Source organism: Rhipicephalus sanguineus, chromosome 3 (genome assembly GCF_013339695.2).
Source record: "Rhipicephalus sanguineus isolate Rsan-2018 chromosome 3, BIME_Rsan_1.4, whole genome shotgun sequence".
Lineage (NCBI taxonomy): Eukaryota > Metazoa > Arthropoda > Arachnida > Ixodida > Ixodidae > Rhipicephalus > Rhipicephalus sanguineus.
The window spans coordinates 14,983,560-15,005,423 of NC_051178.1; the positions used below are offsets into that span (position 1 = coordinate 14,983,560).

A 21,864-nucleotide genomic window follows, 5' to 3' on the forward strand; every position below is an offset into this window, starting at 1 on the left:
GTGTCGACCGATACAGCCGGTTCTCGTATATCGCTGATGAGAGGAAACTTAGACTGGATAAATGCAGTTCGTTCATTCAGGATGCGCACTTGACACGTTCCGAAATCCGTCTGTCCCCAGACTCTCCGCTCGCGTCTATTAAAAACACTGATGCACGGGGTCTACACAAGTTCATGCACGGCAATCTCGAGCGAAGGTCACATTCACACGGTTCGAGCACGCTGCTCGGATGCCTCCAGCCATTGAGATCTGCAACACCATAGTTGTCGGCTCATTTAGCTTGGCAAAGTCGCAGTCCGTGGCGAGCACTTCCAGTCGTAAATAGGAGCCCCAAGCTCGTTGAGCAGACGCTCGCTGCCGTCGCTGTCCGAGTCCGCCGCAATGGCTTGCGCCTACCGCACGGTTGTACGAGGCGCTGACCGATATGTTGCGGCCACCGCCACCACGCGTTTACGAAAGCGCGCTTCCAGGAAAACACCGCCGAAGCCAGCTGATATACGTTCCGACCCCCGGCATTTGCCCGCAGCTCGGGTTTGTTTATACGAGTCGCAGGCGCCGCATTGCTCCGCCCGACAGAGGCTAAGACACAGCTCGCCGACGCCACCCTTCTTTTTCACGCAGCACCAGACGCTCCACTCTGTCTCATGACAGACGCGTCGAATGTTCGTTGACGGATTGTGGCAGCCGCTAGCGTTTATTTCGCGCAAGCTCTCAGCCACCGAAAGCCACTACAGCACTTCGGACGCAAACTCCTCGCTGCTTACATTGGTGTGCGTCACTTCCGGCATTTCCTTTAAGTCCGATGTTTTTATCATCGCCACAGATCGCAAGCCGCTAACGTATGCCATCAAATCTGCAAACAGCAAGTTTTCGCCCGGTGACAGTTGTCACTCATTTACATCGCGGAATTCACAGCTGACACCAGGCACGTGCAAGGATCTGCGAATGCTGCAGCCGATGCACTCTCTCGCCTGACAGCTTCCGTATCTTGCGCCGCAGCGCTATCAACTGTCGATTTCAGCGCCCTTGCGTCAGCGCAAGCACAGGATGAAGAAATCGCTAAGCTTCGCCTATCCCCTGGAACACTTCAGTTTCGTGAAGTTACCCTTCCGTTCTGCACCATTCCTATTTTGTGTGACGTGACTACCGGCAACCATCGACCAGTTGTTCCGAGCTATGGTGGCTATATCCAAGCGATTTCCGTCACGCTGTTTTTAACTCGGTGCGCACCCTCTCTCATCCTGGGATCCGTGCTACTCAACACCTTATCACCCAGCGTTTTGTCTGGCCGGGAAGTAACAAAGACGTTCGTGCGTGGACCCGCAATTGTTTCGAGTGCTAGCAGTCCAAGGTGTATCGTCATACATGGTCACCGTACGGCTCCTTCAAACCGCCTTTGAAGCATTTCGACAAATTTCATCTGGAGATTCTAGGACCGTGGCCTCTATCCGATGGAAACACATATCTGCCGTCATGCATTGAGCCTGTCCCATTCCCGACTTAAGAAGCGAAACAATCACAACAGTTTTTTATTGTAGTTGGGTGTCACGTTTTCGCGTTCCGTCAACAATCAGCACTGATCGCGGTCGACAGTTCTAGTCTGCTCTTTTCAAAAAACTGATGGTTTTGTTGGGAAGTTCGCGGATTCGCATAACAGCATACCACCCCATCGCTAACGGCATGGTCGAGCGTTTTCACCGGACCCTGAAAGCATCCTTGAAGGCGCAACCCGACACGGTCAACTGGACAGTTTCCCTCCCACTTGTTGCTCTTAGCCTTAGAGCGACGTTAAAGCAGGACATCAAGCACAGACCTTCTGGCTTAACATATGGTTCACCGCTCCGCCTTCCCGGAGAATTTTTCGGTGCTACAGCTACCTCGCCTTGCCCTGACCCGACCGAGTATGTGGTGCAGCTGCACTTCGCTATGCGTAATCTTTCTGCAACACACCCTAGCCTACAACACCATGTTTCTACCTACATCGTCGCTGACTTGGAAAGGGCGACACACGTGTTGGTGCGCCGCGACGCAGTACGAAAGCCTTTGCAGCGCCCTTACGATGGCTCCTACAGCGTCATCAAGCGCAGTGAGAAACTCTACACGCTTTATCTGAACGGTCGCCACGATACCGTGTCTATCGGCCGCCTTAAAGCAACCATCGTCGAAGTGCCGCTGCCCCGTGGTATTCCTGACTGCGCCACACCTTCTGTCTCCCTTTCCACCACTTTATCGCATCCTTCTCCCCCTCCCACCGCTGCAACCACGGAGCGTCCCCCTGTATCGTTCAGGCTCCTTCCTCTCTGCGGGCTCCTCCACTGGCGGGGGGCGTATATAGCAGCACCGCAGAGGGCGCGCAGTCAGTCAATTTCCACGTCGACGCCGTGAAGTGTTTGCTGTGTGGGCGCCGAACGCCGCCAGTGAACTCGAGCTACAGCTAGCGCATCTTTGACTTTGGCCGATCATCTCTGTTTACATGCAAGCACGTGAATCCCAGCAGCCGTGCCCAAGTTTCGTCAATCGCCTCGTCCCTGCTGCCTTGTTCGCCTCGCAACGCTTTTGTGTAAAATAGGCAAGTTCGTATTGTAGACGTGTATTTATTTGTATGTACTTGTGAATACGCAAATTATTTCACAAACGATGCCCGCTACGTCCACAGATACGTACCAACTGGCTCGTTATCACACGCTTTTAAGTTGCCCTTCCACGTGTAATCACTGCCTCGCGGAAACCGCGCCTAGATGACTGGGAACCTTCCACATTATTTTAGAGGATGAGGAAAAGAAAAAACGGAAGGACAGGGAGGTTAGCCAGTTTTCACACCGGCTGGCTACCCTCTGCTTGGGAAAGGGGTAAGGGCATTAAAAGATGATAGAGAAGAGAAAAATGAAGAGAGAGAGAAAAAAACATGGCTGATCCCTCCGTCATAGCAATCGGTATAACACGAAAGTGAAACGTGTCTTCACAGAAGTAGTGCTCATTGTGTATGATATATTGAGAGCTTGTACAATGTCCATTCGTGTTTGGCAGCTATAGCACCGTTTGACGTGGATGCACCCATGTTGACAGCATGTCTCTATCGCGACTAGAGCACTGCACGGGCCCGGGCCGGCCGGAAAGCCCGGGCCCGGCCCGCGGGACAGGCCGGGCCGTCCGAAGCGTTTTCCGGCGGGCCCGGGCCGGGCTCGGGCTTGAAGCCGCGGGCCTGGGCCGGGCCCGGGCTTGAGGCTGCGGGCCGGGCCGGACTCGGACCCACTCATTAAAAGGCGTAAGTCGGGCCTTCGAGCACACGCGAATGTTATGCATTCCATGATCTAAGGTATACTGTGCCAAGCTGAAGTGGCACGTCTATACTATATATATATATATATATATATATATATATATATATATATATATATATATATATATATATATATATATATATATATATATATATATATATATTGTAGCGAAGCCTTTAATGAGTAATGGGTTGCGCTCTGGTCGTCGCTTTTGGCTCTTCGCGCTCGCACTCTGAGTCCGTGTTTGTGCCTTGACTGTCGCCATTGCATATCGTCGCCGACTACCGTCCAATAAACGCCTCAACAAATTGGTGGAGTTGCTGTGCTCCTATTCGATGCCCCTGGAGCTGAGATCCCGTACCCTACCAACTACCATGCCTCAAGACGCTGCTCAGCAAACGTCTCCTTCCACAACGACCACATGCCCCGGTGTCCCCCGCATCCGCGACCCTCTATCTTCACCGGCGCGGATGGGACCGATGTTGCGGACTGGCTTGCGATGTAGGAGCGTGTGAGCGTACCAAACAAATGGGACGAGGCAGGCAAACTCAGCAACCTGGTTTTCTACCTCGCGGGTGTGGCGGGCCTGTGGTACAAGAACCACACCACCGAGTTCCCCACGTGGTCTGCTTTCAAGACCGCCATCATCGATGTGTTTGGCCGCCCTGCCGTTCGTAAACTGCAAGCCGAACAACGTTTACGTGAACGAGCTCAGCAGACCGGTGAGTCCTTTACGAGCTACATAGAAGACGTCCTGGACTTGTGCAAGAAGGCTGACGCGTCCATGCCTGAGTCTGACAAGATCCGCCACGTTCTGAAAGGCATCGACGATGATGCCTTCACTATGCTGCTCGCCAAGAACCCTCGTACTGTGGCCGAGGTGATCACGCTCTGCCAAAGCTACGAGGAGCTGCGCCGGCAGCGACTGCTGACCCGTCGACCTCCATCACGCGACGCCGATCTCGCAGGCTTGTCGGCCATTTCTGATCAGTCCGCCTTGCTCGCCGAGATCAAGTCATTCGTGCGCGAGGAAATTGCCCGCCAGTTCTCCCTACTGGCCTTCCCTCACCCGCAGCATGTTGAACAGCCGTCGACCACGCTGCTGGCTCCCTTACGCCGCGCTATTCAGCAGGAAATCGCGGAGGTCATGCCGGAATACCACCAGCCCCTCCGGCACCTGCGGCGCTCAGTTACGCGCAGGTTGTAGCCAGGTCACCCCAAGCGATTCCTGTGGCTGCCCCACTTACTTACACCGAAGCCGTCGCCAGACCTCAAGCCTTCGAAGCGAGTGGGCCGGCTGCGTTTGCCGACGCCATACCTAGGCCACCGATGCAGCCCATCATGCAGTCGTATCAGCAGACGCCTCGTCCACCGCTTCGTGCTCCATGGATGGGACCTACCCCGGCGAACCGATGGCGCACTTCTGACAACCGCCCGATCTGCTTCGCGTGTGGTTGCGCCGGTGATGTCGCCCGCTATTGCAATCGCGTGCAGCCGCCTCGTGTAGCCTCAGCCATCCCCAGCCAGTCAAGCCGCCCGTATTACGCTTCTTTCGATATTGCTCAAACTTCTCTCGGCCGCACGTCCACCGTTACGCATCGCATCGACACTGGCGCCCAACCACCACTGCGCAACGTCCATATCGCGTATCTCCCACAGAACGCCGCGTAATCAACGAGCAAGTCGACGACATGCTTCGACGCGATGTTATTCGACCATCTAACAGCCCCTGGGCGTCTCCTGTCGTACTTGTTGCGAAGAAGGACGGTTCTGTGCGGTTCTGTGTGGACTACCGACGACTCAATAAGATCACTCGTAAGGACGTGTATCCACTACCGCGAATAGACGACGCGATTGACAGCCTACAAGGAGCCGAATTCCTTTCGTCTATCGATTTGCGCTCAGGGTACTGGCAGGTACCTATGCCTGATGACGCTCGACCGAAGACCGCCTTTGTCACGCCCGACGGCTTGTACGAATTCAACGTCATGCCGTTTGGGCTGTGTAATGCGCCCGCCACCTTCGAGCGCATGATAGATACTGTTCTGCGCAACCTGAAATGGCACACGCGCTTGTGCTACCTCGACGACGTCGTCGTTTTCGCTCCAGACTTCTCCACGCATCTTCAAGGCCTCCGGCATGTGTTGAAGCGTTTGAGCGACGCTGCTCTGCAACCGAATTTAAAGAAGTGCCGATTTGCAGCACGGCAGCTGACAATACTCGGCTACGTCGTGTCCAAGGACGGCATTCTCCCCGATCCAGCCAAACTTCGGGCCGTGACCGAGTTCCCGAAACCTACGTCCGTCAAAGAACTGCGCAGTTTCGTAGGACTGTGTTCCTATTATCGGCGCTTCATTCGAAACTTTGCGACTATCATATCACCGCTGACGAAACTCCTCGGAAGTAACAGGCCCTCCATTCGTGGTCGTCGGAGTGCGACGACGCTTTCGCAAAGCTCCGTCGTTTGTTGACGTCGCCTCCCATACTACGCCACTACGACCCTACGGCCCCTACAGAGGTGCACACAGACGCCAGCGGTGTTGGCCTTGGCGCTGTCCTTGCGCAGCGCTAACCAGGATTCCCTGAATATGTCGTGGCATATGCAAGTCGTACGCTTACTAAAGCCGAGACCAATTACACCGTCACCGAAAAGGAATGCCTGGCGATCATATGGGCCCTTACAAAGTTCCGACCCTATTTATATGGCCGCCCATTTGATGTCATCACCGACCATCATGCACTATGCTGGTTGTCGTCATTGAAGGATCCCTCAGGCCGCCTCGCCCGCTGGGCACTTCGCCTACACTCTAAGGCAAAATTACCCCGAACGAGGAGTAACGGAGCCCAATAGGCCCGCAGATGAACGGTTAGACCGTCGTAGGAGCAAGCGGAGAGGGATGCGTGCCGTGTGCAATTCAGTTAGTCTGCAAAGGGATGAACGGCGCGGGAGATGCAGGCCGTGTGCATGGATACGTTCCGTGTGCAAACCGTTGTCAAGGGAGCTAATCGTCCTCCTCGCTCGGGTCAGTCTTCCATCTTGTGTTTGAGCTGGCGTGTTGCCGGTTAAGTCGCGCTCGGAGTTCGCCGATCTAGGACCTACGGCTTGCTGCCTATGATACAGACGTATGCGTGGATGAGTGTGTCGTGCTGCTTTTACGTTTCGCCACACCCACGAAGTCTGGAGCTGCTCTCGACACGTCGCGACGCCGCGCTGTATATCTCCGGCGCAGTCACGGCACTGCGTCGCCACCGGCTAGGAATGGCGGCCGAGAAGACTGTAGGCCTATCGGACTTCAATCTGACTCGGGGCACAAATCGGCGCTGGATTCTTACACAAGTAAGTGATCGCTTTTATTCTGCCGTACCTATCGCGTGCGCGAAACTGATCGCGATTATCGGTAACGGACTCGATCGTGTTGTATATCGCGCGCACGAAATGTACCGCGAGGGCCGGCTTGGGCGTGAGCTTGCCTGTGCTTTGTGACCGCCTGGATATTGGCCGCCGTTGTCGTCGCCTGGCCGGATGTTCGCTCACCGATGATTCACCGTGGTGATGAGCTGCAAGCTCGCGATATTAGCAATATTAGGCAGAGGCCTCGCCGCTGTTTTGCGACTCGTCCGAAACGCTGTGCGGTAGCAACGAGCTCGATTGTATGCCGCGCGCTTGAAATGCACCGGCATGGGTTGGCGGGTGCTTCAGCTAGCCGACATTAGCTGCGATTCGGAACTGTGCGGAAATTGGTCGCCGTGACCTTCGGCTTCCTCGACGCTCGCTCGTAAGCAGTTCGCCGCCGTTCGAGGCGTCGACCCCGCTTTCGCTCGCTGCACTGTACTAGTGCGCGCTCGAAGAATTTGGTGGAAATTGGACGCCGTTATCGTCGGCGTCCCCTTCGCTCGCTCGCTAGCAGCCTGGCGCCTTTCGTGGCGTCGGTGGCGTCGGCTTCGCGTTGCGGCTGACGGGCTTGCTCGAGTTGTACGACGCCGCTCGCAAAAAACTCGCCGGCTCGTTGGGGCACGGTGGTTGGCGGCGCCTCGGCGTGATGGCTGCGGCCGCCGCACTTGAAGTGTTTGTTGCGCTGTGTGGCTTGAAATGCGTCTTTGATGACGTATGACATCTCGGTGAAATTATTTACATGCCATATTTTAGACGTGTGTTTTTATTTAAGCATTCGACACTATCAACCACCACATTCTTTTTATGCAGCTTCAAGCAATAGGCGTAACTGGTCCTGCACTATTATTAATAAAAAACTACCTACTCAATAGAAGCCAAATTGTCAGTCTGTTAGGTCATAAATCTATACTTAAAGTAACAAATATAGGAGCACCTCAACGTTCTATTCTCGGCCCACTTCTTTTCATTATTTACATAAATGATTTGCTATGTTGCCTTACCAGTTCAGAATGCTTACTGTATGCAGACGACACAACAGTTGTTAACACTGATAAATGCCTCCAATCTCTGACACAAAAACTAAATGATGATCTTTCAGGCTTGGCTGCTTGGTGTATCCATAATAAATTACAAATAAATCCCACTAAAACGAAATTCGTTGTTTTCCACTCTCACCAACGTGAACATAATTATATCCCGCCAGTATTTCTAAATCAATTCGCAATTGAAGCAGACGATGAGGCGACCTTCTTGGGAATTAAACTGGACCGTCATTTGAAATTTCATTCGTTTGTTGCATACCTGCGAAAAAGAAATGGCTTACGGCATACGTGTTCTAATTAAATCCCGCGATATATTTTCCAAACCCACATTACTTTCATTGTACTACGCTTTTATTCATTCTCATATTAATTACTGTATCACATCTTGGGGCAATACCTACAGCAGTCATCTCGTCTCCCTTCAAACTATGCAAAATCACTCTATTAGAATACTTACCCACAGTCATTATCGCAGTGATGCTAAAGCACTCCTGCATGCCAACAACATCCTAACAATCGAGAACACTTTCAAATATAATCTAGGAATACTATTTTTCAAGCAAATAGTAAATCAGCTTCCTTTGTTTATAATCCCACCATCAAGTCTAGAGAATACAAACTTGACAAGGTTTGCACAAAATCACAATTTTATCTTACCTATAGTTAATACTAACTATGGCAAACAAACAGCCCACTTCACTGGAATCTATTTCTGTAATACTATACCTTCAGGAATAAAAACCTCGGAATCAATCGGCATATTCAAAAAAGATATGAAAACTTTCCTCTCATCCATTCCATAATCTGGATAGTTTTGGTCACTTCTATTACTCCCGCTTCCTTTCGTGCCTTCTCACAACCTAATGTTAACGCAGCATCGCATCATCATCCTACATTGCTGATATCAGATGTCTATGTTTAGTTTTCTTTTTCGTAGTTTATTTTTTAACATTTTTCACCATGTTAATTATCTGAAAACTGTTTAGGAGAGTTGAATTACCTCTATTTTTGATGTTGTCTAATTTCAGTTTTTGTTGCTACTTTCTGCTAATGATTTTCTTCAGTAGAACTCCTTTTTTCTTTTTTACCTGCGATGTATTTTATTACCTGTTTTCTGCACCACTGTTTGCTGCACCAATTAATTGTTTCTATATTCACTACTGTAGGAGGTCCCGATTCAGTCTCTGACTATGGGACCTGCTTCTGTATACACAAATTTTGTAATTGATTCGATAACTAAATAAAACGATTTCTGATTCTGATTTCACCTTGCACATATTTGTCATGTACGTGCGTCTTCATCCCTTCTGTGACGTGTCGCAGAATATTTGCAATATTTTTGTGCTTCGCAGGGGTGAAATTATTTGCGTGCCATGTTTTAGACGTGTTTTCGTTCACATCGCACGTATTTGCACAGTTCGTGCGTCTTCACCCTCGCTGTCACGTGACTAAATATTTGCAATATTTTTGTGCTTTGCAGGATGCAGCCGTTGCCCACAACGAGCAGAATGCTGTGTGCCCTGGCGCGTACAACGCCTGCCATCTATCGCTTCCGTTGGAGCAGCTTCCCAGAAAGGACTGTACGAGATATGACAACGCGGCTGAACCTGTATTGGACATTTTGTAGGGAATTCAATGGAAGAAAGCAGAAACTTCATATGTATAGAAAAAATAAAACGTTTCATTGTCTCACTTTTGTCTTTCGTTGTCGCATTGAATGCGAAAGCAGTGACATACGCATGACTAAATATTCTTTTGCGTGTTCTTTTCTGCGGCATTTGTTGGTCACCGCGGAAAGAAACACGCGAAAAAAGTATTAAGTCTTGCGGAGAGTAACTGTAGAAAATCATCCCTGGGATAAAAAGTTCATCCGAATGGAGCGTTTGAGTGGACCGACCGTTGGTCCTTGCGAGGTGCAACTGCGAGGACTAACGGTTGCCCGGTAAGGTGTAAATGTGAGGACCAAATGTTAGTCCATTGAGGTGATTTGTGGGGACTAACAGTTGCCCGGTAAGGTGTAAATGTGAGGACTAAATGTTAGTCTATTGTGGGGACTAACTGTTAGACCCGGTGCCGTTAGTCCTTAAAGGGATTAATGGTTGTGGCAGCCCCATTAGTCCCCAAAAGGACGAACCACACACCCTTTTAACACCCTTTTGCCTTAGAGTGTACAGGACTACGATATTCGCGTGCTGTACCGCAACGGACGCCAGCATGCTGACGCCGACGCCCTCTCGCGCTCCCCCTTGCCTGACGACGATGCCCCCTGCTCGGTAGCGACGTTCACACCATCGCTACCGAACAACGCAAGGATAAATGGATCGCCTCGCTGATAGACTTGCTCACTGATCCGTCGGCAACACCAACCACTCGCGCGTTGCGTCGTCAAGCCCACCATTTCACCATTCGTGACGACCTACTGCACCGACGCAATTACAACGCCGACGGCCGCCAGTGGCTACTTGTGATACCCCGCAGTCTGCGTTCTGAAATATGCGAGTCTTTCCACTCTGATTCACAATGCGCGCACTCTGGGGTATCCAAAACTTACCACCGCATTCGACAACGATACTTCTGGCGAGGGATGTACCGCTACGTGCAGAAGTTCGTTCGCTCCTGCCTCGATTGCCAACGCCGAAAACCTTCAACGCACGTGTCACCCGCCGGTCTACAACCATTACCTTGCCCGAACCGTCCGTTCGGGCGCGTGGGCATCGACTTGTACGGACCACTTCCTCTGACATCGGCTGGTAACCGCTGGGGCATCGTCGCTGTTGACCACCTTACGCGATACGCCGAAACCGCCGCTCTCCCAGCGGCTACAGCGCGCGATGTTGCCTCCTTCCTGCTACACCGATTCATGCTGCGTCACGGTCCACCCCAGGAGCTTCTCAGCGATCGAGGCCGTGTCTTCTTGTCGGAAGTCGTCGAAGCCATTCTAAAAGAGTGCCGTGCTGTTCACCGCAAAACTACTGCTTACCACCCGCAGACGAATGGGCTCACCGAACGCTTTAACCGCACGCTTGGCGACATGCTCTCAATGTACGTCGCCGCCGATCACACAAATTGGGATGCCATTCTGCCCTTCGTCACCTACGCCTATAATACCAACCCTCAAAGCACAACTGGTTTCTCACCCTTCTTCCTATTGTACGGAAGGCACCCGTCGCACACCATCGACACGATACTCCCATACAAGCCGGATTCAACTGAGTGTGCGCCGATATCTGACTCAGCCAGGCTTGCGGAAGAGTGTCGCGAGCTTGCCAAGACGTTTACAACGCAGGAACAAGAGCGGCAGAAGAGCATTCGCGGTGTAACCACCACTTCTGAGTCCACGTTCCTCCCTGGAGCGCTCGTATGGCTCTCGGTCCCTACCAGTGCAACTGGCCTCTCTACAAAACTACTGCCGAAATACGAAGGCCCCTACCGGCTCGTCGAGCGCACATCCCCGATCAACCACGTGATCGAACCCATCGAACCAGCTTCGGACATGCGCCGTCGAGGGCGCGACATCGTCAACGTGGAGCGTCTCAAGGCCTACTATGACCCACTCATAGTGTCGAGCTGTTAGGTCGCCGGACGGCTCCCTTTTCGTACCCGGGGAAATTGTAGCGAAGCCTTTAATGAGTGATGGGTTGCGCTCTGGGTCGTCGCCTTTGGCGACGACCCAGAGCGCAACCCATTACTCATTACCATTACTCATTACTCATTACCCATTACTCATTACCCATTACTCATTACGCAACCCATTACCACGGCTCGAGAGTTGGAGGCATATCATATCAAAGCACGAGGTTCCTTGTGTATCAGTGACACTTCATTGTTTCTTTCGCAGGCAGAGCGCAAGTTCATAGATCACAGGTTGTGAGTAGGGTGGTATGCACTCACTGTGTGCGTAGTTTGCTGGGCATGTCTGTGCCTATATATTATATATTTGGTTGCACTGTCTCTTGAATAAACATTCGAAAGTTTGCGCTCCCCTGGACCCCTTTCCTCGTTATTTCCTCGCGCAAGAAACAGCCATACTTTGTGGCTTGTACTTGGACATGAACCGACTAGCCCAGCAACGTGTTCTTCTAGGTAACTATGCTGCTCACGGTGTTCTGATCAGCCGATGACCGTAAGCTAAATTGATGGGTAGCCGTCCTCACGCACCTTTTTTACTTGGCCTAATGCGCTTTCGTTCATCAAATGCTGGCATGACTTGGTCACCGCTGAACGGATGCAAGAAAAAGCAATCCCCAAAAGCAATCCTGAAGGCAACATCGCCACAGCGAACCAAAAATGCCTGAAGCTTATCAAAGTAAGAATGTATGGCGAACCCAATGTTCCGGCGGAGGAAAGAAAGAAATATGCCGTCATACCATGTATACACGGTCTTTCTCATCGACTGAATGAGGTGGCCTCACGATACAATGTTGACGTCGTTTTCAATGCCAAGAATAAGCTCAGTTCCATATGCTCAGCTCTTCACAAACGCCTGCGTAACAAGGGACTGACGAGGCAGACAACATGTAACATTAATCACAGCATTCCTTTTGTTTCCTGCGTGCGCAACGTGGTTTACCGAATTCCATTCTCATGTAGTCATTGCTACGTAGGCCAGACAGGCCGCCGCCTAAATATTAGGTTAAGGGAGCACGACAGCTATCTGAAAGGTGCCCCCTCCCTATTCGCACCTCGCGCGTCACTGTCGACAGTGCGGGTCCCGAACTCAACAAAACGAACGTTCTTTTGCGGCACTGGAACAAGCTGACTAGACAAGTCATCGAGGCGTTCCATATCCACAAGAATGCTCCCACGTGCGTCAGCCAGCCGTCCATTAACCTACTAAACAGTGAAGTGGCGTATCTCGATAAGTCTTCGGCGCTACGATTAGATCAGCGGCAGCCACTCACACGCTTGGCATGATCTGGGTTTTCCCCACAGTTGTTTTAACCTTAGTTTTGTCAACCTCATGAGCACAGGGTAGCTTTTGTTATTGTTTTGTTAGGGTTTTTTATCTTTGAGGTGATAATTGTTCAGCAAGAGTCAGTTTGGTGTTTTCACGCACGCGTTTCCCTTTTTGCTGGTGCGGTTGTTGTACGATAAAACCTGGCCATTTTCCATAATAAACTTTAGTTTGAAGAGAGAGCGCTCGTCTTGTCCACTTCTTAATGTGTATTTTGTGTGTTCTGCGCTTCCAAGTACCTTCATGGAGCAGTGAAAACTCGCCCAACTTTCTGTTCTAAACACATCATGCGACGGAAAGCTTAAAGACAGAAGCAACATTGAGAGATCAGAAAGCCGCGCACAATGAATGAACGAGTAACAGGGTAGGCAATATTCTATTTCCCATTAACATAAGAAAAACGTATCTGGGCTAGGAGAGTTTGTGCAAGTGACTCATGACCGATAGTTAGAGTTACGAAATGGGTACCAAATATGGGGACAGCAACCGAGGACGGAAGAGCATTGCTTAATGTGATGAAATCAAGGTATTTATAGGCATAAAGTGGAGCTGCTCACGCAGGACACGGTAGAGGCCTCCATCCTGCAGCGTGTGCAAGATGTGCTCAAAATGAGGGATAGTGTGCGCTGTATATTCCCTACCTCATGAAGAGAAAATCCTTAAAATAATAAATATCAGCTCGGAATCGGCAGAGAGGAGTGAGAATGTAGAACACAGCGTGTGGTAGCAGATAAGGTACCCACCTGTAAGAGCAGCCTGAAGAGGTAGCGATCGCCGACATGTCCGCTCAACCACCCCGGGATCTCCCAGTCCAGGTCGATGCCACTCAATCTGTACTTCCGAACCATGCGCACGGCAGACCGAATGAACCTGACGAACGAAAGAGCTATGTTAATAAATGCGGCGGTTTAACGTGCCAAAACCACCATACGGCACGCCGTAGCGGAAGGCTCCGGAAATTGCGACAACCTACTGTTCCTTAAAGTGCACTATATTTATGTACACGGGCCTCGTGCATTTTTGCCTCCATCGAAAGTGCAACCGCCGCGGCCGAGATCAAACTCACGTTCTTAGGTTCAGCAGCCGAGGACCGTAACCGCTGTGTCACCACGGCGCCTGAGATAGCGTTTTAGATGCGAAGTATCTTATAGCGGAGTTCAATCCGGCGGTGGTGGTGGTGGTGGTGGTGTGCGGCGTGACCACCCTACTGCGCATGCGCATACCCTCTCTACTCCCCCTCTCCCCTCCACCTCTCCCCCCCTCTCCACTTTCTCTCTCCCCTCCCCATCTCCCTTTCCCCTCTCCACTCCCCTCTCCCCTCCCCCTTTCCACTGTTCCTCTGAAACGCACGGGCTAGACATGCCGAAATTCTCTCCTGCGCAACGCCGCGATGAGCACCAGCGCATGCGCGTCCCCTCCCCCTCTCTCTCCTCTCCTACGCTGCCCCCCTCTCGCACGCCTGCCGACTGCGTTCCCCGCTCGCCCTGTGAGAATTAACGGCCAGGCTAAGGGAAGACAAGACGCGCGTAGCGTTCCTCTTCGCGTTCCACGATGCGAGGTCGGTAGCATGCCCAAAGAACGCCAACGGAACGCGATCGTGCAAGTGCTCCGGCTTCGCATCGCCTCATGGTCCCCTTTAGCGGGAGATGGTGTTTTTTCAGAAAACGCGCGATATTTGACACTTCTAGGGTTTCAAAGGCTGAAGCGTGCCATTAAGTCCGAGAAATGCACCGCGACTCAGGCGAAGACAGGAGACACAGATAGACATGGAAGAGCGCAGTCTGTGTCTCCCGCTTCGTCTGAGTGGTGCTACGTTTCTCCGAGTATGAACCAACACGCACAAGTAAATGTGCTACTGGTATTAAGATTCCGTTCTTTAATACAAATGCTGTCATTACTACTCACCATATTTTTGGCGTAAACGCACAAAGCGTCGCATAAAACGCTGCCTAATGGGTCCTCTGAGAAAGTCCCAGCTAACTCAGAACAAGATTCAAAACAAGAAATGCGCTCTAGGGAACTTGTAACTACTTAACATTAGTGGCAGTCTTGGGCACTTACAACCTATATAATTGTCACTACTTAGTATTTGTAAATTACTAAATCTAACTGCAGCTTTTTAGCTATTGCTTCAACCGGTAAAATTATAACTTTTGGGCTACACCAATAACCTTAGAATCAAGCATTTATCTTGTGCCGAAACATGCCTGGTTCTTTCTTTCTGAGAAAAAAAACAAAAGCCCGTGCAACATACCAAATATTAAGCGCACAGGGAGGGCCCCATACCGCCCATTTATTTTAAGGCTTCTTTACGACCCAATTCCTCTTAAACTACTACATGTAAAGCGTTCGCTTTTTTTTTTTCATTTTATTCATCGGTGTCTCTTCTTGCAATGGATGTCGAATTACGATGCTATTTCGATTGCTGACATTTTTGCAATTTTTTAGCAAGGCAACTAATTTTTGTCATTATACTTTAAACAAAGCTGCCCAAAAAATTAGAACTATTCCGCATACGTACACAATTCTAGTTCAGTAGCTTCGTACTGATGTCTGGTTTATTGTGGTAAAAAAATCAGCCTTCGGTTGTTTCAAGTTGTTTTGACAGTGGGGCAAATGTAACAAAAATTTGATTTCGAGATAGTGAGAGCTAAAGAGGAAAAACTAGTTTATTTCATGTTGTGTTCCAAAAGAAGGTGTACTGGGCGAATTCATCTATAGTAACCTGCCATATATTCACCACACGGATCAGCGTTTCACGTATTTTCTTGTTTTATTTGTTCACTGGCTTGTTTCGTCGTATCTTCTGTCTCTCTACTGGCAAAATACTCTCGATGGCGGTCAATCTCACCCAACTGCATCACAGTGTTGCGCCTCGGTGACATACAAAACGGCCTCGAGAACGTTTACTCGGGCCATGCAGGCGTTTTTAATAGTTAGGAGGGTTTCAAAGGAGACAGCTCTGAGGGTTTCCATTCCAAGGAACACCATCCATTGTGTCCCCTATGAGTGTCATGGTTCCTGCGCATTCTGGGCAGACATGGTTACTCGCAATCAGGCCCGTTGCCAGTAAACTTGTCCGGGCGGGGGGGGGGGGGGGGGCACTTGCTGAAAAGCTTGGCTATTTGAGAAAAACGCCTTATTTCATTATTTATTTTGGGCAAAAACACCTACTTCAGGAAAATTTCGGGGGGGGGGAGAGCTAGGGCTTCCCTCCCCCCTGGCTACGGGCCTGCTCGCAATCACAATTTGTGGAAGCTCCACATAAATCAATGCGCAGCTATTGTCACTTCAGGTAACAATTCGTGCTTGCGGCGACGTTGAACGAGGCCAAAGCTTACTTGCTGAACTGCTCGCGTGAGTGCTCCCGGTCTCGTTTCTGTTAGTAGCCGAAGTGTGTCAATTTCCAATTATACTGTGCTTTCTAAACAGTTTCTTTGATTTGTCAACACGAGAATACCCTTTGCCGCCGCAACGAAATCGATAAAGGCGAAACTCAACTCAAAATAAATGCACAGAACCGCATCTGCATGCGCGGCTCACACACAAAAGACAAGTAGACTCGGTAAATGCTACGTGTGTTCAAAAGCACAGCGCCAGGTGCATTTAAGTAGCCGGAATAATTGTTAAAACCTGCCAAGCACAGAGAAACTACCACTCTTGATGTTTAAAAAATACACTTGAGGCGGAAGCTCAGGTTGTGCACGGCCTCAGAAAAGGGGGGGGGCGGGTTGCTGCTCGTAAGTTGGTCTCGACAACCTGCTCCTTTTGGCTCGATCAAAATGCGCAAATATGTTTTGGGCAAGGCACTGGATATTGTTAAGGAAAACGTTATCATTCCGAACAAGCAAAAAACCTAATTTCAAAACAAATTTCAATTTTGGGGGCGAAGCACCTTAGAGTCTCGTCTTGTCGGCGTGTCATGTTACCACGGTCCATCATGAGCGGCTATGTGCAATAAAAATTGGGTAAATGCCACTACTCGGCAGCAGTCCATACTACGCACATTATGAGTCAAAGGTTCGTCGTTACTGCCTAAAACATTACGTTTGGGCTTGGCTTAGCAGCGGTTTTAGAATCCCTGACAAAATTTACCAAGGCGCTCAAGTTTCTTATCTAATACCAGAGACACAAACGTGCATCTCTACGGTAAAGTCATCCATTTGAAACACCACTTCTTGAAACATATCTGCGAAGTGACGGTGATTTACTCGCCACCAGTCCACTAAAAATGAAGAAGGCAACAGGAAGGTTGTCAGGAACTGTTAAAACCCTGTGACCCTTAACTGCCACGATTACGCAGCTTATTATATAGTCGATACAATTGACCTGCCAACGCTCTGGACCTTTGCTCCCTGTTTTTGATCCTCCATAATATTACTGCAGCATGAAAGGCTAATAAAAGAAAATGTGTTTCGTCTGGTGTGAGGCAATGATAATATCCTCATTACAAGTACCTCGTTAACAAGATAGAGTCAATCTAAAATAGGGCCGCTTGATTTCTATCATTTAACTACGACCGTCATTCAAGTGTTATAAACCTTAAGCGAGAACATGATCTACAGTCATCAAAACACTTAACTCGGTTTCACTTTTATGTCACCTTCAAAAATATGTTAATGTTCTGCCGTGACATCACTTACCAATTCACACCCCTACGCGTATATCGCGACGTTTACATAACGGCGTTAGCATTAGGCATATTTATGGAAGGCCTCACGAAGCTTTTCATTCATCCGCACTACCACATTGCACTGCGGAATGATCTTTCCGAAACCATTGTCGCAATCACTGGCCGTGAACGTTTTTCGCGAACGACTAACAGACATTTCAGGATAGTGTAACGATTGTCATTAGGCTTCTGTCCTATTGCTTCTGGCCTGTATTGCACGTTCGTTTACACTGCCTGCGCCTTGTGCTTTGTTACTAATTGCTCTATACCCCTCTCACTGAATGCCACTTCGGAAGCCCTGTGATATATTCTAAAAATTCGGCAGATACCACTCCTTGAGGAAATGTTTCATTCGAAGCAATCAGCGAGAAGTTGTCCATATATGATGCATTTTATGGCTTTGAGCTAAACGTTACGAGGTGGATCGACGTGATTATGTAAGAGTAGTAGTTGTGTGCACATCGTAGCCTACCATGCACGTCGACTACACTGGCGTTTAAGGGTAACTTATGGTCTGACGTAACGTCAGCACTCGCTTTCGAGCACAGACTTGAGCGTTATCGCAACGAAGTGCACATTACGGTGTGATGATGTGGATATCATATGTGACTTTCGTTAGCGTATTCCTCCGGGGTCGAGCAACGCTTGAATATAGCTCGCTGAATCATAGGAATAGCCATGTAACGTTTATTAGACTTCTATAAAATCGGAGCCAACATTGGAACCACAACTGACGTTAACGCGGCAAGGCGCCTGTATCAAAAGAGTACATATGTAATGTTCATTGCTTTGTTATAAAATTAGATAGCCAGCACTTCAACCACAATACAGGCTGCACCGACATTACGCCACGTAGACGCGGCGTGGCCCTGTGGTAGAATACCTGACTGGCGCGCAGTATGCTTGAGTTTTATTCTTTGCATTCGTCGGGTCAACGCTGCCGATGCGTCTTTCTTTACGCTCTCGCATTTAAATTACCAATGTCTGTTCTCGTCATTCCTGGGAAGATATGAACTGCCAATCACCTGTGGCGCATACCCGCTTACCATGGCCCGTGGTAAACGGGTATGTGCCATATGTCTATGGAGGAAAGACTTTGGCGACGTGTGTGATAGGATTTCCACGTTATTCAATCTATGACCAGACAGTCATATTCGTCTAACCCTCTTACCCTCCCATGGATGGACGGACGGATGGACGGACAGACGGATGGATGGATGGATGGATGGATGGATGGATGGATGGATGGATGGATGGATGGATGGATGGATGGATGGATGGATGGATGGATGGATGGACGGACGGACGGACGGATGGACGGACGGATGGACGGACGGACAGACGGATGCACGGACGGATATAAACACTCAAAGTGCCTTAGGTTTGCTAAGAAATGCTTCGCATTTAATATGTGAATCATATTCTCATATGAAGCAGTTAGCAGCCTCCCTTGTGCGTATGGTTTGAAAATGTTTGTGAAATTATGTTTAGTAATTAGAGCAGGCGAGCTGCCCTACAGCGAAGCTGTTTAGCGAATCGTTCCTTGTCCGGCGAACCAAAAAACTGCCATTACCATAAACGGGTATGTGCCATAGAAGTGAGGTAAATCCGACTACTCACTACTGGTCCATTAATAAAGAAGGCTGGCAATAACAAATGGTTGGGAAGTGAAGGCGGCGTACCGATGACCCTGAATACGTACAACGAGATAATACTGGGGAAGGAGAAAGGCAACGGCGGCTGCGAGAAGACCCCTGAGCGATAGAAGGCCTACGCCAATGACGACGTACCCGTAGATCTATGAGAGGTGAGAACGCTTGGTTTCAGCGCGAGGTTCTGTCTCTGTAGTTCCGACATCCGTGCCCTATATGTGACTCTCTGTGGTTGAACTCGAACCTCTCTGCGCTGAAAATCAACAGAGAAGCAACCTAGCATCGCCTAGCTAAAGCAAAGCAACGACCAATAAGCAACGGAGAAATCAAGTTTCTAGATTTGAGGATTAGGTTTTCTGATGAGGTTTGTTGGTTGTACGAACCTAGAGGTTTCAAGCCGCTCCTGCCCTACCAATCCGCGCACAGTAAATTAGTCAAAAGGGCTATCGTTGAATCATGACTTGGAAGCGCGTTGAAGAAATCATGCCCGCGTATGATCGAAGAAAGCTTCTTCATCCAAATTAAGAGGCTTGATGCTGCTGGATAACCACAAGAAGTAATTACAGCGGTGTCAGAAGTCTTGCATCGCAAGATAAAGAATGTAAGAGGTGGCGCCAGGCCAGAGCCAAGACAAACCACCGCAGAAACTGTCCAAAGTCAAAAGAAAAGGTTTGCCGTAATTCCGTATATCCACCGTGCCTGCCATAATTTAAAGAAGGTGGGGCAACACGCAGATGTCAAGGTTGACATGTCGGCACCCAAAATATTGTCAAGCCTTTGCAAAATGACATGCCCAACGGCCAAAGAAAAGCGCACGTGTTCTACGAAGCATCGTACACGCTTTTCAGGATGTAAAGAAGTAGTGGTTTACTCCTTTCCTTTAACATGTGGCAGCAGATATGTGGGACAAACCAGGCGCTCCTTAAACGACCGTCTCAGGGAGCACGTGCACAATGTCCGGGGAGGTCTGCAAGGTCACGTGGCGGCGCATTGCCGAAGCTGTGGTTGTACACCGGAATTTGAAAAATCTTCGCTCATGACGACCAAAAAACGCGAGAGATAGTAGAAGCAGCAGAGATGCCCAAGGATGTTAGGCATTGTATCAGCGTGCCTTCCATTGCTCTGTCAGTAAAAGAACTTTTTTGGGTGTATCGCAAGATAGTGACATGTGATTTATAAACTTTTATCTCTTCTATGAAACTGGTGTTGCATATTTAGAGAGATGAATCTTATCACTTATGCGTGAATGTCGTTACGTGGATGTGAAGCTGCGCAGGCGCGGGGTTACCCTTTATATTCATGTGTTTTCTTTATTAAAATTCAGCTGGAAGTTAGCGCTTCTGTGTGTCGCATTCTCCTGTCTTTCATCCCCTGAAGTTTTCGCTATGTAACTGTTCAAATAATTTATCCATCGAAACCCCACGTGGGAGCAGGTCAGCCGAATTCACCAGTCCCGGACAATATCTCCACACAGAAGGATGTGCTTTTTCCTTGATATCTTTCACTGTGTTCGACACAATTTGCTTCCATTTCGTTATGTCGCCTTTTATCCACGACAGAGTGATTGTGGAATCCGACCACGTTGTGCAGTGGATCTCGTAGTCTGTGAGTGCACGTGATACATAATGAATTAGTCTTGCTCCAATCAAGGTTCCAAGAAGCTCTAGCCGTGACAGTGTCATCGTCTTGTTAAGTGCTACACGTGCCTTTGCGATCAGCAACTCGGGCCTTACTGAGCAGCTCGTTATGACGTAAAGCGCTGCACCGTATGCGGAAGGGCTTGCGTCGCAAAAAAAATGCACATGTACCTCTAGGGGTGATTTCGGCAATTTGGATCCGCTGCCAAGATCACGTGGTACGGAAACATTCTGCAAGAGCGGTAGTTAACGCACCCAGTCATGTCACTCATCCAGAAGATCCCGAGGTGGCTGCTCATCCCACGTTATTACACGTGTCCATAACTTCTGGAAGAAGATCCTTATAGCAGTGGTGAATGGCGCAACGATTCCCGTAAGGTCGAATATTCTTGAAGCAGCTTGAAGAACGAACCGCTTGGTATCACACTTTTCTTTCATAAATTCTAGAAGGCCCCTAAAAAAATACGTGATAGTATCCCTGGGTGGATTCCATGTAATTCCAAGTGCTTTCGCACTCGTCTCGTGGAGGATAGCCAGTTCCTTGCCTGCTGTCTGTTCTTCATGCTCCAATGCGTCAATCAGGCTATCTGAGTTGGTCTTCTATTTCCGTAGTGTCATTCTTGCTTGCTGCATAATCTCCTTCGCTTCTCGGCAATTTTTTTATATCAAATCAATTCATTTTATTTTCCCAGAAAGAAACAGCTTCTGGAGAGGTTCACTGGCTATAGTCACGATAAAGTGACCATAAGCTAACATTAAAATACCAAATACGGTGTAAGAAAAATACATATATACATTACTACGAAAACATCCTGATACCAAACATAGCACAGATGATAGTTACATGGACGCCAGCAAAAAGAAAAAAAAAACAAAGGAAAAAACACAAAGGACAAACATCCAACAACCATAACACCACTATCACCAAAAAATAATAAAAAAAAAATATATTGACCAGATATCAAAAACATATATGCAAAATTGCTCCTTGTGTATGACCTGCATCATACAATGTACATCAGATGTCAGACAACAAAATTATACAGACACTATTATTGCTATATATCTCCATCATAATCTATTCGGTACAGTATGGATGCACACACTGAAAAGAAAAATGAAATCGTATAAAAACAATACATTTTACAACGTCAAAAAGTTAGCCTATATTTACAAAAAAGGATCGCAGTTCTTTTAATGAGAAGCTGTTTACGTGACTGTATTTCTTGTG

At 49.0% G+C, this 21,864-nt stretch overlaps 1 protein-coding gene across 1 annotated transcript in view; it reads right to left on the minus strand.

The window, feature by feature from the left end:
- Positions 1-21,864, minus strand: part of LOC119386459 (chitinase-like protein 4) — a 553,828-nt gene that overhangs the window by 322,794 nt on the left and 209,170 nt on the right. Inside the window, exon 5 of the mRNA XM_037653744.2 lies at positions 13,416-13,542. Coding sequence (XP_037509672.2) covers positions 13,416-13,542 — 127 coding nt within the window. The remainder of the gene's footprint in view (positions 1-13,415; positions 13,543-21,864) is intronic.